This window comes from Lepus europaeus, chromosome 8 (genome assembly GCF_033115175.1).
Source record: "Lepus europaeus isolate LE1 chromosome 8, mLepTim1.pri, whole genome shotgun sequence".
NCBI classification, from domain to species: domain Eukaryota; kingdom Metazoa; phylum Chordata; class Mammalia; order Lagomorpha; family Leporidae; genus Lepus; species Lepus europaeus.
This window is the reverse complement of record NC_084834.1, coordinates 37,361,893-37,378,451: the sequence shown is the minus strand read 5'-3', so window position 1 is coordinate 37,378,451 and position 16,559 is coordinate 37,361,893. Positions and strand designations below refer to the sequence as shown.

At 45.3% G+C, this 16,559-nt stretch overlaps 1 protein-coding gene across 5 annotated transcripts; it reads right to left on the bottom strand.

The window, feature by feature from the left end:
• Positions 1 to 1,181: 1,181 nt before the first annotated feature.
• On the bottom strand, positions 1,182 to 9,987 carry UCP1 (uncoupling protein 1). 5 transcript variants are annotated; one of them, XM_062199069.1, is made up of 6 exons: positions 9,862 to 9,987; positions 8,966 to 9,164; positions 5,260 to 5,460; positions 5,060 to 5,161; positions 3,767 to 3,947; positions 1,182 to 1,333 (listed from the first exon to the last, which is right to left on the bottom strand). In XM_062199069.1, the coding sequence occupies exons 1-6, from the start codon at positions 9,985 to 9,987 to the stop codon at positions 1,219 to 1,221; spliced, it is 924 nt and encodes a 307-aa protein (XP_062055053.1). In that variant the 3' UTR covers positions 1,182 to 1,218. The 5 variants fall into 5 exon arrangements, with proteins under 5 accessions (XP_062055053.1, XP_062055054.1, XP_062055055.1 ...); XM_062199070.1 differs by having other exon boundaries at positions 5,260 to 5,457; XM_062199071.1 differs by lacking the exon at positions 5,060 to 5,161 and having other exon boundaries at positions 5,260 to 5,457.
• Positions 9,988 to 16,559: the final 6,572 nt, after the last annotated feature.

Here is a 16,559-nt window from a genome sequence, read left to right as displayed (position 1 = left end):
CAGCGCTGGCCACATTAAGTTTTCATGTGAAATGTTACACCTCTGTGTGTACCTGGAGTTTGACCTCCTCAGTGATACTTCACCTGTCAGTTGTTGGAACTGTCCATTTTCCCAGATCCAGTATGCCATGGACAGGTAGACCGCGTTGTCTCTGATGGCCAGAGGCATGTCAACAGGAGGGCAGGCCAGCTAGCAGGGAAGTGGTGAGAACAAAACGGTATGTACAGGACCCTGAGGGCATCTGTTCAAAGACACTTTTGCCCATGACAGATAAGGAAGCATGAGGTCAGGGGACAACCCACAGTAATCAATGCAGTGTGGAGCTGACTCGAACCTGGGAGCCTGTAGCCTGGCTGTGCAGCCAGCCCCTGATTTTGGCTTAAATAAAGGCTGGGCCATGTCTTCTGTACATTTTAGTCCCTGGTGACCTCTTTTCCTATCTCGACTGCAGTCAGTGTGTAAGCACAAGACAGGTTACCTCAGACTGTTTCTCTGTTTTCCCAAACATGACCTTCAGCTGTAAAATGCTGTGATTCTACGATGGAATCCATGACTTTAATAATAATAATGTCCAAATGAATACAATGCCTTAGATTAGAAGTTGTAACTGATGCTGTACAATGTGGACTTTCAAAATCTGTATTCACAGAGTAATTTTGCCTATGATTCTACAGGACTCTACTCGCACTGGAGAAGTTTGTATCCTCGGTGAACTCCCACTTTCATCCAGCTATAGATTCCAAAAGACAAATTTGGAAAGGTATTAGCAATACTTTATTGAATATATTAGCTGGCAGTGTGGTTAATACATAAAAAGAAACTAATATTTTCTTTGACAACTTCATTTTAAAGTATTCATAAAATGCATTTCACTCAGTTTTCCTCTACCATCAGTTTAAAATATTAAAATATATAAAGGTTCTTCATATTCAATTATACCATTGCACCTCCAAAATGGTCAACCAAGTGCTGTCCCTTATTTGGGCGTTACATTTGCCAGATGTATGTTTGGCTTTCTCCTCCTTAAGGCACTGAGGATAAAACTTAGACAAAAGAGGTCTTCATTTGCCTTAAAAAAAAAAAAAAAAAAAAAGTCCAAAACTCCCTATTGGGGTTTCTTTAGTTTTTAGGGTAAAATAAAGTGAACAAGGTTTTATTTCTTGATGACCCAGGTGCAGGGGTTCCCACTGGGACGTGGTGTCCTTTTCTTGAAGCTGATTATGTGGCACAGTCCGCGGTCTGCCTGGACCTCATGAGTTCTCGTTTCAGCTTTTCAAAGCACACGAACATGATGACGTTCCATGATCCGAGTCGCAGGAAGGAAGGTACAAATCTAGAAGGGTGCATGTCACCATCCTGTTAGTTTGTTTGAAATTCTGAAAACGGGCACAGGCAGCTTATACTTAGCACGCTACCCTCTTCTCAGTTAAGATGCTGAAAGGTGCCCAGTCCTCATCTTTCTCTCCATTGCCAGAAATTGTTCCCTCCAGGAAAATATAGCTTCAAAACAACAAAACCCTGCTGATCCCATCTATACAAGTCCATCAGCATTCCTCACTCCCCCCAAACCAAAGCACATCTCCTTTCCTCTTTGTTTTTAAAGTGTTTTTCTCAACATTTATTTGTTCGAAAAGCAGAGAGATCTTCCATCCACTGGTTCACTTCCCAAATGCCTAAATAGCTGAGGCTGAGCCAGGCCAACATCAGGAACCCAAACTCATCTGAGTCTCCCGTGTGGGTGTCAGGGACCCAAGTACTTGCCCCATCACTTGCTGCTTCCCAGGATTCAGTTAGCAGAATGTTGGATTGGAAATGGTGTAGCCAGGACTTGAACCAGCACTCTGATACTGGGTGTGGTTGGCCTAAGCAGTGGCTTAACCTGCTGAGCCACAAAGCCAGCCCCTCCCCTTTTTTGAGGGAAGAGGAAATTTTTGTTTTGTTTTGTTTTACTTGGCTTCGTGAATGAGAAGTAGGAAACTATTCAAAGACCTAAGAGGAGAAAACAAGAAGTGTTGAGCGCAGTGGGCCATATTCCAGAGTCAGGCAGTCAGTGCTGGGGTTGGCACAATGGCACAGTGGGTCAAGTTGCTGCTTGGGATCTTTGTATCATATGGGATGGCCAGATTGAGTCCCTGCTCTTCTGCTTCCAGTCCAGCTTCCTACTAATGCATCCTGGAGTCAGGATTCATGTGGGACACTGGGATAAAGTTCCTGGATCCTGGCATGGGCATGGCCCAGCCCTAGCTGTGTAGGCATCTGGGAAGTGAACCAGTGGATGGAGGATCTCTTTCACTCTTGCTCTTGCTCTGCCTTTCAAGTAGTTGAAAAATAAACATAAAAAATCAGTGCTCTCTCCATTTTGGCAGCTCTTACCCTAGACCATTAAGGGTTTAAATGGTCCTAATTCTGGTTTACTCTGAGGGGATGATTTTTAAGAATTTTGCCAAACTGTACAGACCTAACCACTAATTTTGAGTGTGTGTTTGCAGCAATGAAATTCCAGGAGAAAAAAAAAATGCTATCAGTTAAATCTTCCTTGGACAGATTTTTAAAAGAAGCCTAGTCTCTAAGTAACATTCCATAAAGGGTAGGATTTTTTCTTCGGGTATCGTATATTTCTCTTGACTGCTGGATGCATGAAGGTTTTTCTTTTTACTATAATGTAAATAACATGCAATGTACCATTTTAACTGTTTTTAGTGTACACTTCAGTAGCATTCAGTTTATTCAGATTGTGTGCAACTATCACAACCATCCGTCAACCATCCGTCTCTAGAACCTTTGTGTCAATCCAAACCGAAACTCCACACCTATTAAACAGTCTCTCCACTCTTCTATCTCTCCTATCACTGGCCCCTGATACTTTCTACCTACTCTCTGTCTCCATGAATTGGACTACTCAAGGTACCTCATTTAGGTGGAATCATATGGCATTTGTTCTTTTGTACATGACTTATTTTGCTTAGTGTAACATTTTCAAAGTTCTTCCATGCTATAGTATGTATCTTCTAAAAAAGTTACTGTTAACTTATGGTTTATAACTGACACATCAAAAGTTAATTTTGCATTTCATTTGTATTAACATATTTTGTATAATGTGTGTGGAGCATTTGTGCGTAAGGTTTTATAAGGTTTGAGGCATTTATTAGGTTAGCAGTAGTATAATCCTTGCTGAATATGTACATAAATTGGTTGATACTATGCTTTCTTTAATTCTAATTGAATTAAAGCTATTATTCAAAGTAGTTTCTGATGTAATACACATTACATATGAGAAAATGTCATCTATTACACAATACTAGTTTCTAGCTGAGTATGATAATGACTCAAACCACATAATTTTTGGTTATTTTTCTAGATGAGTGGCAGTGATTTTTTTCTAGCTTTAGCATGTTTAAAAAAATTGATCCCATCAAATTAAAACAATGACAATCAAGTCTTATTTTCTTGTAGCCCTTTGTTACACTTTCCCTCTACTTTGTAGTTCTCCTGCCCAGAGAAGGCAAAATATTGTCTACATTTTCAAGAGATTCGGGCACTGACTTCAGATGAGCCTCGGATCAAGGCTGATAAGATTGTTACATCACAGCTGCTTATTTTCTGGCACAGTGGAGTTAATAGATTTAATTTATGGTGAGGAAAAGTCAATAATAAGCATACTGCATATGAAGCCTGAGAATCTAAATGTCTCTTACTTAGATGAGACAGTGTCCCAAAACACACAGACAGCTTGAACCCAGATTGGCAGATTGAGATCATATCTTACCCTTTGAAAAAAGCCGTTGGTCCTTCCTTAGTGAACATTGTCATTGCACAGTTGGGCACACTCGTGTATTGTCCCGGTGGAGAGTTAATAAATCTGGTTTTCACCACATCCACTGGAGAGGACAGAAGTGTTGTGCAAAATCCAGCGATAAGAGCCGACAGTAAGTGGCAGGGAACATCATCTAAAAGGAATCCATGAAACAGGTCAACAGCAGACTTTGGGGGAGCTTGTACTTTTTAGTTATCTGTCAGATCTTTGTGAACCTGCTGATAGCAAGAGTTCAGTGTGGATGTCTTATAACCAAATACAGCAGGAAAAACTGTACTGGACAAAGATGGTAAATAGTACGGCACAGTGGATTGTAAACACTGTAGGAAAACAACCTCCGCTTTCTCTGTGCTGCAGGGGCCTGGCACAATGCCCGGTTACGGGCGTCTACTACTCTCTGAAAGAACTGAAGGCTTGTTCAAGGAGAATTCCAGTGTCTCTGACAATTGTTAGAGTATTATTTGAAGGCCCTATCCTATGGGCCTACTTTTGGGATGAAACCACTGAAAAGCAGTTTATAAACTTGCTCTTTTGGGATTGGCGTGGGGATGGACTTACCTCGTGAATTCTGCTGTATCGAGAGCCTAACAGCAGCCCCTTATGTTAGTGTTAGATGAGAATAACACTCACATAATACAGCTGCATTACATTTTTGTGACAATAAAATTGCCACAGAAATATTGCGAAAGGTTTTTTGCAGCAATACTTCTTCAACTTAAGCTTTTGATAATTTTCTTTTCCCCAAAGTTATGTATGTCTCATGCTCAAAATTGCTAAATTCTTTCCAAGAGAAGACTGTTAGAATTAAGGGCTTAGGGCCAGTGCTGTGGCGTAGCAGGTGAAGCCGCTGCCTGCAGTGCTGGCATCCCATGTGGACACCGGTTAGAGTCTTGGCTGCTCCACTTCAGATCCAGCTCTCTGCTATGGCTTGGGAAAGCAGCAGAAGATGACCCAAGTGCTTGGGCCCCTGCACCCGCGAGAGAGTCCCAGAGGAAGCTCCTGGCTCCTGGCTTCGGATCAGCACAGCTCTGGCCATTGTGGCCATTTTGGGAGTGAACCAGCAGATGGAAGACCTCTCTCTCTCTGTCTCTTCTTCTCTGTGTAACTCTGACTTTCAAATAAATAAATCTTTTTAAAAAACCATAAAAATAAAAATTAAGGGCTTACTCAATGTGAGTGTAGAAGCTCTCAGATGAAATTATAAAGAGATAGACCAATTTTTTTTAATATAACACAGAAAGTTACCTGCTAGTATTTCGTTTCTCACAAGGGCCCCCTTCATTAGGTCGTAGGTTACGAGCTCTGTACAGTTAATAATGATATTCCTTAACAGATTAGGAGTTGTCCCTGGGGGTAAAGAAGAAATTGTTTGATAACTGTTTATGAAAGGTGCCAACTGAAGAAATGTGCTCTCGTGATTATGAAATGCCCGAGAAGTTAGTCACCTTTCCACAGACTGGTCAAGCTCTCAGTTGTAGCTATAATCCTGTAGGCATTGTACGTCCCCGTGTAGCGAGGCTTGAGACCGTGCAGGTGGCTCTGCGCTTGCAGCCTGACTTTCACGACCTCTGTGGGCTGCCCGATGAACACCGCCACGCCTCCAGTTGTTAGGCCGGCCGAGATCTTGCTTCCTAAACTCGGTGCTGCTTTGCAGAAAGACAAACACTTACTCAGAAAAGAAAATCAAGATCCAGAACACATCCATCCGTCTGTAATTTGTAGCAGTCAGTGTCTTGGTATTCAATTTTTTTTTTTTTTTAAGATTTATTTATTTGAGAGGTAGAGTTACAGACAGGAAGAGAGAGAAAGTCTTCCTTGCGTTGGTTCACTCCCCAAATGGCCGCAACAACTGGAACTGCACCGATCCGAAGCCAGGAGCCAGGTTTCTTCTTCCTGGTCTCCCACATGGGTGCAGGGGCCCAAGTACTTGGGCCATCTTCTACTGCCTTCCCAGGCCACAGCAGAGAGCTGGATTGGAAGAGGAGCAGCTGGGGACCAGAACCGGTGCCCATATGGGATGCCGGCGCCACAGGCGGAGGATTAACATAGTGAGCCACGGCGCCGGCCCCATCTTCAATATTTTCTACTTCCCTAGATCTGGTCCATATATTGATCATAGCAGGACCAGAAAACTTGTCTAAGTTTGTTGTTCTTTTTTTTTTTTTTTTTTTAATGAAGACTTTCAAGGAAAAACAAAGCACAATTCCAATTAAACAGTAGCTTATGAGACTGGTGTTGTGGCACAGTGAGTTAAGACACCACTTTCAATACTGTCTTCCCATATCCAAGTGCTATTTCAAGTCCTGGCTGCTTGCTTCCAATCCAGCTGTCTGCTAAGGCATCTGGGAAGGCAGCAGATAATGGCCCAAGTACCTGGGTCCCTGAAACACATGTGGGAGACCCAGATGGAGGTCCTAGCTCCCGGGTTTGGCCTGGCCGAGACTGGCTGTTGCAGGCATTTGAGGAGTGAACCTGTGGATAGTAGACCTTTTCTCTCTCTCCCTCCCTCTCCCTCCCCCTCTCCCTCTCTCCCTCTCTCCCTCTCTCCCTCTCTCTCCCTCCTGTCCTCTCTCTTTTGCTCTACTTTTCAAAAAAATAAGGAAAAAAAGAAATCTTTTTTTAAAAAAAGTGGCTTAGTTCTTCCTTTGTTTAGCTTCATTCTTTCCCATGTATAGCTCTCTTTTTCAATACTTCCAATGATAATGTTAATTTCCAGTGATAATGTTAATTATCAAACTCCTTGATTTTAGGAAAAGCCCAGTGGGCAAATTGCCCTGGTATGAGACATCAAGTAGTGTTTTGGTTAAAACATAGGAAAGTTAAATATATAAAGTTAAAACAAAGGCAACTTTAAAAACATTTTTCTTTTGAAATTTTGAGAACTTAGCTTATTACTCAAGACAGACATCATTTACTAAAGTTACACATTGTTTTGAAGCCCAACATTCATCCAATAATGAAATATAGAATTATGACTCAATATCACATACTCATCAAAGACTGTCTCATTCTAATTCTATTTCCTAACCTGTAAACTAGGGATAATGATGTCTTCTTGAGCTAATTAAAATAGTATCAATAAAGTGTTTAATACATTGCCCAGCACATAGGAAACACACAAAACTGGCAGCAGTTGTTTCATTATTATTATGATTGTACTCTCTCATGTCTGATCATTAGCTGAACCTATAGTAGCTTTTACTTAGCAATGTTGTGTAACTATGGTTGCCTTCACTTGGGGCCCACATTTATAATTTTAGTTTGATGCACTCACTCTACTCTTTGGTCTCCAGCTCTCTCATCCCCACTTCATCTCCCAGTCAAGCTCCCGGGGAGCTATATCCTCTGTTATCACTTCTCCTGGCCCATTTGCTTCTTAGTGCTCCACCACCTGGCTTATACCCCACCACTCTGCTGAAGATGTTCGTGCCAGGCAACCAGTGAGCTTAGGTTTGTCAGGTACAGTCATCATGTGTCGGCCCTGTCCACACAGCGCTCTCTGCCTCGTTTGATGCATCAACAGTGCCTTCTGTGACTTCCTGCAGTCTAGTCCAGATCGCTCTCCCAAGCTCATGTGCCAACTGGATATCACATGTTGACATGTTCTCAACTGAATTTATATTTTTCCTTAAGACAATCTCTATATTTCCTCCCTCAGCAAATGATAGCTTTAGTCAGACACATGGAAGGCATCTTATATTCCTACTTTTCTCTTACTTTTTCTCCTCTTAGCCACTTACTCTGAGCTGTAAGCTCCTGCCTGGAGCATGTCTGCTCATACATGGTGGTTTGGTGAAGCTTATTGAACGAGTGGAATTAGCATAACAATGCACTGCCCGAATACATCTAATTTGGGGTGTAAAGTATCTAACAACTGGCTAAAATAATCAATGTATGAAAAAAAAAACCTTAATGGGCAGCTTCATATCATTGTGTCTCTTGCTACATCTGTAAATAGGACAGTGCAGTATTGATCTAGAAACATCCAGACTTTATCATCACTCAGAACACATTTGGGAAGATAAGCTTAACTTATGTATTTGTGTAAACGATATTTACAAATTATCCCACAAGGTCCTAGTATTCCAGTGTTACTCCTAGTAGAAACGATGGAATCTACCGAGGGAGTCACTAACATAGCACATTCCCTTCGCCGCCAGCACATCTCCCCGGTCTGGTCCACATGGAAGCGCCTCTGATGTGATTCTGCGCCTGTTACTTAGCTTCAGTGATACTCAGATAATGCTTTCCAGTCCTAGTGCAGTTGCATGGAACGAGTGATGCACACTCACATGCAAAGTGCAGGGGGCAGGGAAGTGCAGCGGGGAGAGCTTGGCTTTCAACTCTGGCTCGGGCCCTTTCCAGCTGTGAGAACTCCAGCAAGTCACAGAACAGCTTGGAGCTCAGCTTCCCTCTGCTAAAGGATGTTAACACCAGTGCCTTTCCACTTGTGACATATCTGAAACACTTTGAACCGTGACTGATATATATATAATGACATAAATAAATGCTAGCCAAGCTGACGGGGACTTTGTGGGTACCTGCACTGGCACCCCGGAGGCATTCACTTCCTCTCCTTCTTCCCGTAAGTGAACCCACTTCAGCATACATCCACTTTTTCCTCCCTGATCTTTAGTGTTCGAGACCTTATGAGAAATCTCTCAAAAGGAAATCTTGTTGTTCTCTCAACTCTCCTTACAAAGTCCAACTTCTGCTCTTCAAACCAAAGCTTTTCAGACTTTGTTGGGCACCATCATAAATAACTGGGGTAGCTTATGAAAGAAAACACTAGTGCCTTAGTCCCCAAGTACCGAGGACCCAGGCAGTACCCCCGTGGGTATTCATCAAGCTCCTTAGCTATTCTGATATACTTTGCTGTGTGGGGGGATTTTGACTTAAATTTATTTTTTAGCCATTCATGTGGAGGTCCAAATTAGGTAGAAACCTTCACAACCAACTGGGTGATTTATGTAAGTGTGCCTCTGAAGAAAAAACGCCAATTTGCACATACACTTTTCTTTCTATGCAGTGAGCTAATACTTAGGAGAGGGAGAGAGTTCACACACTGAGGTTTTATTGCCTGCTGGTTACAGAGACTGTGACCTTGTGTGTTTGAGCACAGCCAGCCTCCCAGGAGTGCCCATGGCTTACTTTCTTCCCCCGAGGTGAAGAACTCCTGCACCGTGTCGTATAGGCCGATCCTGAGCGAGGCGAAGCTGATTTGTCTCTGGAGGCCGGCAGGCAGCCCGCTGTAGAGTTTCAGTGGCCCTTCCGTTTTTGCCAGGGTGGTGATTGTCCCCAGGACACCTTTATACCTGATGCCACTGGTGGTCGGGAACTCGCCTTGGATCTGGAAATGAGAAAGGTGCAGGCGGGAAGAGAGCGCACGTGGAGTGCAAGGCTCCTAGCTGGTGGGAAGACAAGACCGACATGGGGCTGTCCTCTGTGCAAAACTTCAAGCCCAGGCTTTGGATACGGGTTTCAATTTCCCTTCTCAGCAATTTGTATGTGTGTGTGTGTGTGTGCATGCGCGCGCGCATTTTCAGGGGAAAAGAAGAAAAGAAAAGAATGAAAGAGAGAGAGAGAAGGAAAAGGAGGAGGAAAGGGAGGGAGTGGGGAGAGAAAGAATACCGAGAGAAATATGTGGCTACAATGCACAAGTTGTGCGTCTGTCCCCAGGCCCCGGGCATCCCCTAAAGCAGTAGGATGGGTGGTATCCCCGCAGAATCAAAAAAAAGGAAAAGCCCCCGGGTCTCAAAACTGCGCAGAGAAGGACATCCCTAGCTCCTACAACTCCCAGCATGCAGTGGCTTTGGAAGAGCCTGGCAATAATCACCTCACCGGCAGCCCAACATCCCAGGCTCTTGGGATTCTTCACTTACTAGAGAAGTTCCAGTGTCCCGCCCTAGAGCATCCCGCCCTGGGACGAGGCCACACCTGCCCTACCTGAGGACGGGTGGCTACACCAAAGCAGGCTTCCAAAGGGACGCACACAACAGGTACACCGCCTCTGCCCTGGGACGCCTCGTCGTCCCCGTCGGCTCTACCTGTTGCCGGACTTTGGCGGTGTCCAGCGGAAAGGTGATCACGTCCGCCAGGCAGGCTGCCGCTCCAGCCGAGAAGATCTTGACCCCCATGGTTGGGGGCACGTCCGTGGTCGTGGTGCCCACCATCTTCACTCTGAGCAAGAGGCAGGTGCAAGAGGATAAGGGCTGCAATCTCCGAAGATGTTAAGTTCCTTTTCCTGCCTGGTCACTCGGCTCTCTGTGACCTCGGGAACCTTCCTCCCACCCCGGGGGCAGCACTGGAGGGATCACGGCGGCCGCGTGTCCGCCTCCCAACCCTCGCGCTGGGGACACCTGCTGCGCCCAGGCCTTCCCTGGTGACTTTTATAGCCCGGCCACTGGAGAGCCGAGCCGCCGCCAGGGCTTGGAAGACTCGCGCGTGGGAACTAGCGGGGGCGTGCCCTCTGGCTCCGTGCTCAGCGCCTGGGGGCGGGTGGGGCTCATTCATTCCCTGAGGCCCTAGCTCTGCATCTCGCCGTCCGCATCCGGTGCGCGCTGCACCTGCTGTGTCCTCTCCACTGTGCTCCGCAACTGCAGCGAGGAAACAAGCGGCGGCTCCCCAAACAAGCAGGATCTCAGAGATCTAGGTAAAGGCCCAGCCTTTCTAGCCGGAGCTCTTCCAAAAGAGGCAGGAGTAGGGCGCTGCTGCTGTCCCTCTGCCACCCCAGGCTCCTTGCAGGCCCCTGGAGCCTTCTCTGCTCCCCTTTCCTCTCCTTTCAGCGTCTCACCCTCCCTGCCTCCTTATTCCTTTCCAACCACCAAAATTCAGACTGGGATTGGAACCTAAACCACGTTTAGAACTTTTAATAGAAATGGTTTCTGTTTGGTCACTTCTCATAGGAAGGTATCAAATGAGAGAATTAGTCATATTGGAGAGCAATAGTAAATAGCTAATACACTATACAGAAAGAAGTGTCAGTCCTTTGAATTGCATTTTTGGGGGTACAGTGGAAAGAAAAGAGCCGGTGACGGGGCTCTCCGCACAGCTCTGCTGCTCACCAACACTCCACCCCTGGGAAAGTCCTCTCCCAAATTTTGTTTCCGACTGAGTGAAACACGGTTTTCAAACTATCCCCGGTTGCTATAATCCTGCTACCTGTTAGAGATAAATTAAACATTGTAATGTGCTTTTGCTGTGGGAGGAAGACGTTTTCCTGATTCTATCTTTGTGCAAATATTTATTTCATTTTTTTTTAATTGTTATTTAAGGTATACAAACTTCATGCATTTCATACATACAAATTTAGGAACATAGTGATTCTTCCCACCTTCCTTTCCCTCCTGCCCACACTCTCACCCTTCTTCCTCCTCCCTTTTCTATTCCCATTCTTATTTTTTACAAAGATCTATTTTCAGTTAACTTTATACTCATAAGGTTAACCCTACACTAAGAGTTCAACAAGTAGTATAAAAAAAAAAAAAACAAAAAACACTGTTCCTCAACAGTTGACACAAGAGCTGTAAACAATCATCAAATCTCAAAATGTCAATTTCACTCCTATAGGTTACATTTTAGGTACTCTGTTAGTTACCCCAGATCAGGGAAAACATATGATATCTGTCTTTTGAGGACTGGTTAACTTCACTAAGTATAATGGTTTCCAGATGAATCCATTTCGTTGCAAACGACAGAATTTGTTTTTGGTTTTTTTTTTTTTTTTTTACTGCTGAGTAGCATTCCATAGTGTATATACACCATGATTTCTTTATCCAGTCTTCAGTTGATGGACATCTGGGTTTATTTCATTGTTTAAAAGCTTTTAAAAAATCTTTTTTAAAAAATGTAGTATGAAATCATTGCAAACAGGAGAAAGAGAGGAAGAATAAAGATTGGGCCTGAGCTCCCAGGGTATGTCCAATAAGCCAAAGATCCTCCGGGTACCACCAGAGACCATGGTCAACCACCCAAGGCCTGCTGGCACTGCACCTGCAGGAGCTAAGCCTGAGTGTCAGTGGCAGTCGGGGTCATCTCTGGAAGCAGGGGACAGAAGACACCAGACGCCCAGGGAATGATTTCCAAATCGCCGGTGAGATAAAGTGGTGTGTCTTGTGCCAGATGATTGGTCCAAGGAGCATCCACAGGAAGGCAGGCCTGTGAGGCTTGCCTCAGGAAGACACAGTTGAGCAAGCTAGGCTCTGCATAAACTGAGGAGAAGGGGGACGCACCAGGGTTTCACCTCTGCAAACACGTGTTGAAAATAAGAGCAGCTGAGGCCAGGAAGCGGCATGCATGAAGGCACTGATATTGGGGAAAGCAGGGGGCACGTGTGGATGCATCCGTCCACCTGACCTGCCGGGAAATTGAGTGAGGGGGGAGAAGGAGAGCAACAGGCCCTGAAGCTGGACAGAGATGAGGTTGTAGCAGCCGAATGAGAAGCAAGCCCTGAAACTCCATTCTTAGTATGGACTCAGCTCTTCGTGCCTGTGCCAAGCTTACAGATTGTAAGGTGCTCTCACATACCTGTCCATTTAATCTGATAGACAATACAGCTTTGGGAATGACTAGACATGGAGTCAAAGATTTGTCAAAGATGTCTCTCAGTCTAAGGACACAGGGCATAGGCTCAGTGACGGTGCCAAGTGGTCGTCATGAGATTGTGGGAACGGGAAGTGATTTTAGGGGTAAGAAGATGAGAACAGGGGCCAGCACTGTGATGCAGGGGGTTAAAGCCCCGACTTGCAGCACTGGCATCTCATATGGCTGCCAGTTCAAGTCCTGGCTGCTCCACTTCTGATTCAGCTCCCTGCTATGGCCTGGGAAAGCAGTAGAAGGTGGCCCAAGTCCTTGGGCTTCTGCATCCATGTGGGAGACCCAGAAGAAGCTTCTGGCTCCTGGCTTCGGATAGACGTAGCTCCAGCCATTGCAGCCATTTGGGGAGTGAACCAGAGGATGGAAGACCTCTCTTTCTCTCTCTCTCTCTCTCTCTCTCTCTCTCTCTCTCTCTGCCTCTACCTCTCTCTGTAACTCTGTCTTTTAAATAAATAAAGTCTTAAAAAGAGAGAAGTTGAGAGCAACTTTCAAAATCTTGGGATTAGGCCGGCGCCGTGGCTCAACAGGCTAATCCTCCGCCTTGCGGCGCCGGCACACCGGGTTCTAGTCCCGGTCGGGGCACCAATCCTGTCCCGGTTGCCCCTCTTCCAGGCCAGCTCTCTGCTGTGGCTAGGGAGTGCAGTGGAGGATGGCCCAAGTCCTTGGGTCCTGCACCCCATGGGAGACCAGGAGAAGCACCTGGCTCCTGCCATCGGAACAGCGCGGTGCGGCGGCCATTGGAGGGTGAACCAACGGCAAAAAGGAAGACCTTTCTCTCTGTCTCTCTCTCTCACTGTCCACTCTGCCTGTCAAAAAAGAAAAAAAAAATCTTGGGATTATTTGGAGAGATGGTGTTGATATCTAGGTAGAGAGCTATCAGAGGCATGCAAGGGAGCGAGAAAACAGAACTCGGAGATATTTGAGAGTCAGTGTTGTGGAGTGATAAAAGGGGTGCATTTTACATAGGAGGGGGACAAAGGGGTCAAGGACCAAAACACGGGGGTGCCTGTCCCCATAGTGGTCCACATGGAGTGGCCTGTCAAATGCAGAGTTAGGCAATGAAACAGTAGCATATCCACTCCCAGGATCTGGTATTTGAGAATATGACTGAAGAAGAGTCGAGTCTTTACCAATGTCAAGTGTAGAATGAATGTCAAGAAGACAAAAACTAAAGCCTAATAGGCTTGCCTTTGCCATTATTGGTGATGTTAGGAAGCACAACTGTGATGGAATTGTTAGGTTATGAGGCTAATGGCTAAGCAGAGAATGTCTGGTGTAAAATGACTAAAATAAATAGGAGGGGCACTTTTCTAACTCCATTGAACTTCTGCTGTCAACGGTGAATCCTCATCCCTACCACCAATTTTTCACAGTGGCTGTTTGTAGTGCTTTTAAAACATAATTGTATGGCCTAGCACTGTGGCATAGTGGGTAAAGCCACTGCCTACAGTGCCAGCATCCCATTTGGGTGCTGGTTTGAGTCCCAGCTGCTCCACTTCCAATCCAGCTCTCTGCTATGGTCTGGGAAAGCGATAGAAGATGCTCAAGTCCTTGGGCCCCTGCACCCATGTGGGAGATCCGGAAGAAGCTCCTGGCTCCTGGCTTCGGATCGGTGCAGCTCCAGCTGCTTCGGCTATCTGGGGAGTGAACCAGCAGATGGAAGATGTTGCTCTCTGTTTCTCCCTCTTTCTTTCTGTAATTCTCATATCTTACATAAATTAATAAAATATTTTTTAAAAAGTAAATTTCTGACATTCAATCTATCAAAAAATGAGGATCAGGGTGGGCATTTGACACAGTAATCAACAGGGTGGGCATTTGACACAGGTGGAGACCTGAGAGGCCACAGTTCAAGATTCTGGAAATGGTTCTGGATTCCAAGGAGTAGGCTGACCTCACCTCTCTGCAAGGCTCTGGGAAGTGGGAGAAAGTTTGCCTCCAGCTGGAGGAAGCAGTAGGGGAGAGGGTGACATCCTCAAAGGTTACCTTTCTGTTCTGGCTCAGAGCAAGGCAGGAGGGGTAACGACTAGTTCAGTGTGAGCAAAGGTGGCCGGTCTTTCATGACGTGGCATGGAAGAGGCATCGAGTTCCGCACGTACTAAACCCCAACTCTCCTCTTCCACAGTTCAGAAAAACTTTTAACAAATGCCTTGGCCCAAGTCATGGTCCATCAGACTCAGTGAACAAAATGCCCTCCTGTTAAATGAAAAAGCCTACCTGTGCTTTGCACTGGAATAGTGTTTTCTACTTTTCTATGATTCCCTCTTTGGTCACTTGTAGGAAATACCATGTTGTGGTTACATTGATAAATGCTCAAATGAGAGAAGGGGCTGGCGCCGTGGCTTAACAGGCTAATCCTCCGCCTTACGGCGCCGGAACACCGGGTTCTAGTCCCGGTTGGGGCACTGGATTTTATCCCGGTTGCCCCTCTTCCAGGCCAGCTCTCTGCTATGGCCCGGGAAGGCAGTGGAGGATGGCCCAAGTCCTTGGGCCCTGCACCCCATGGGAGACCAGGAGAAGCACCTGGCTCCTGGCTTCGGATCAGCGCGATGTGCCGGCCGTAGCGGCCATTGGAGGGTGAACCAACGGCAAAAAGGAAGACCTTTTTCTCTGTCTCTCTCTCTCACTGTCCACTCTGCCTGTCCAAAAAAAAAAAAAAAATGAGAGAAGAAACAATTTATAAAAGGGAAAATACAAACTTAAGTAGATTGAATATTCTCTGATAATGTACATCTTTCACCTAGTACTTTGTCCCTACCAATACTATAGTAACATTTATATATATATATACATATACATATATAAAATACATTTTAGGTTCAATATTAAAAACAAATAATGCATGTTAGAATTATTAAATATGAATATTAAAATGTACTAATTATAATACCAGTGTTATATTAATGATAGCATTATAAATTGCTAGAAAGTTTTTGGAAAAGTAGTTGGCAATAAGCACTGAGCCGAGAAAACGGCTGTGTTCTTTGATCCAGGAATATTTCTACCTGAAAATACTTAGCCCTATCCTGAGTCCAATGATGATGTTTATAGCAGCACATTAGTGGGAGCAACAAGCACAGCCTGCGATCTGTATGTGTGTGTCCGGAACCATCCGGAGCACTGCACACACTCCCGGGCCTGCAGGTGCCCGCCGTTAGTGGGAAAGGAGTCTGCCTTTCAGAACAGGGCAAGAGTAGGCAGAGGACAGGGTTGGGTTATTTCTTTTGTCAGTTTTTTTTTTTTTAATTATTTTTTTAAATTTATTTTTATTTTTATTTTTATTTTTTTTTATTTTTGACAGGCAGAGTGGACAGTGAGAGAGAGACAGAGAGAAAGGTCTTCCTTTTGCCGTTGGTTCACCCTCCAATGGCCGCCGCGGTAGGCGCGCTGCGGCCGGCGCACCGCGCTGATCTGATGGCAGGAGCCAGGTGCTTCTCCTGGTCTCCCATGGGGTGCAGGTCAGTTTTTGTTTTTAGTCCAGCCCAGCCCGAAGACAGAGAGGGACTATCAGGCTCTGTCTTAGGGGGAAAGGATTCCGTTTCTATTCTGATAAGGTGGTGTGGCACAGTGATAGAACACGAGGCCAATGTTCAAATTCACCTAAGATAATCGCTGACTGGGTGGGTGCGACCAACGTACATAATTTCTCTGAACCTCAAACCCTTTACTTTTGCGGTGAATGGGCCTGCATCATTAGCTTATTATTATTAATAGGCCACTCTTTTCCCTAAGCACCTGAAGTGTGTAATCCTCATAACACAATGAAAGGCTTATCCACTCTGCGCATTCAATGAACGTTTACATTGCATTGAGTAAGTGCTGCTCTGCTGAGCGCTTCAAAGAATTTAACACACTTACTGCAGCTCTCTAAGTGAGTGCCATTGTTCTCCCCACTTCGCGGGTGAGGAAATAGAGGCTCGGAGAAGTTAAGCAACTTCTGATAGGTCCACAGGCAGTAGGTGATACACTTAGGCTCTGCCTGACCTCCAGTCCCTCCATGCTAGAGGACAGCCCAGCTGCTCTCCCAGGGTGCTTATGATGTCACATCTTCCTGTGATTTGAGGATGTACAACGGCAAGGTGTCCTAATATGTTTTTTTCAATAAGTAATAACCAAAGTTAAAAAGCACATGAGAGACATATCCCACACA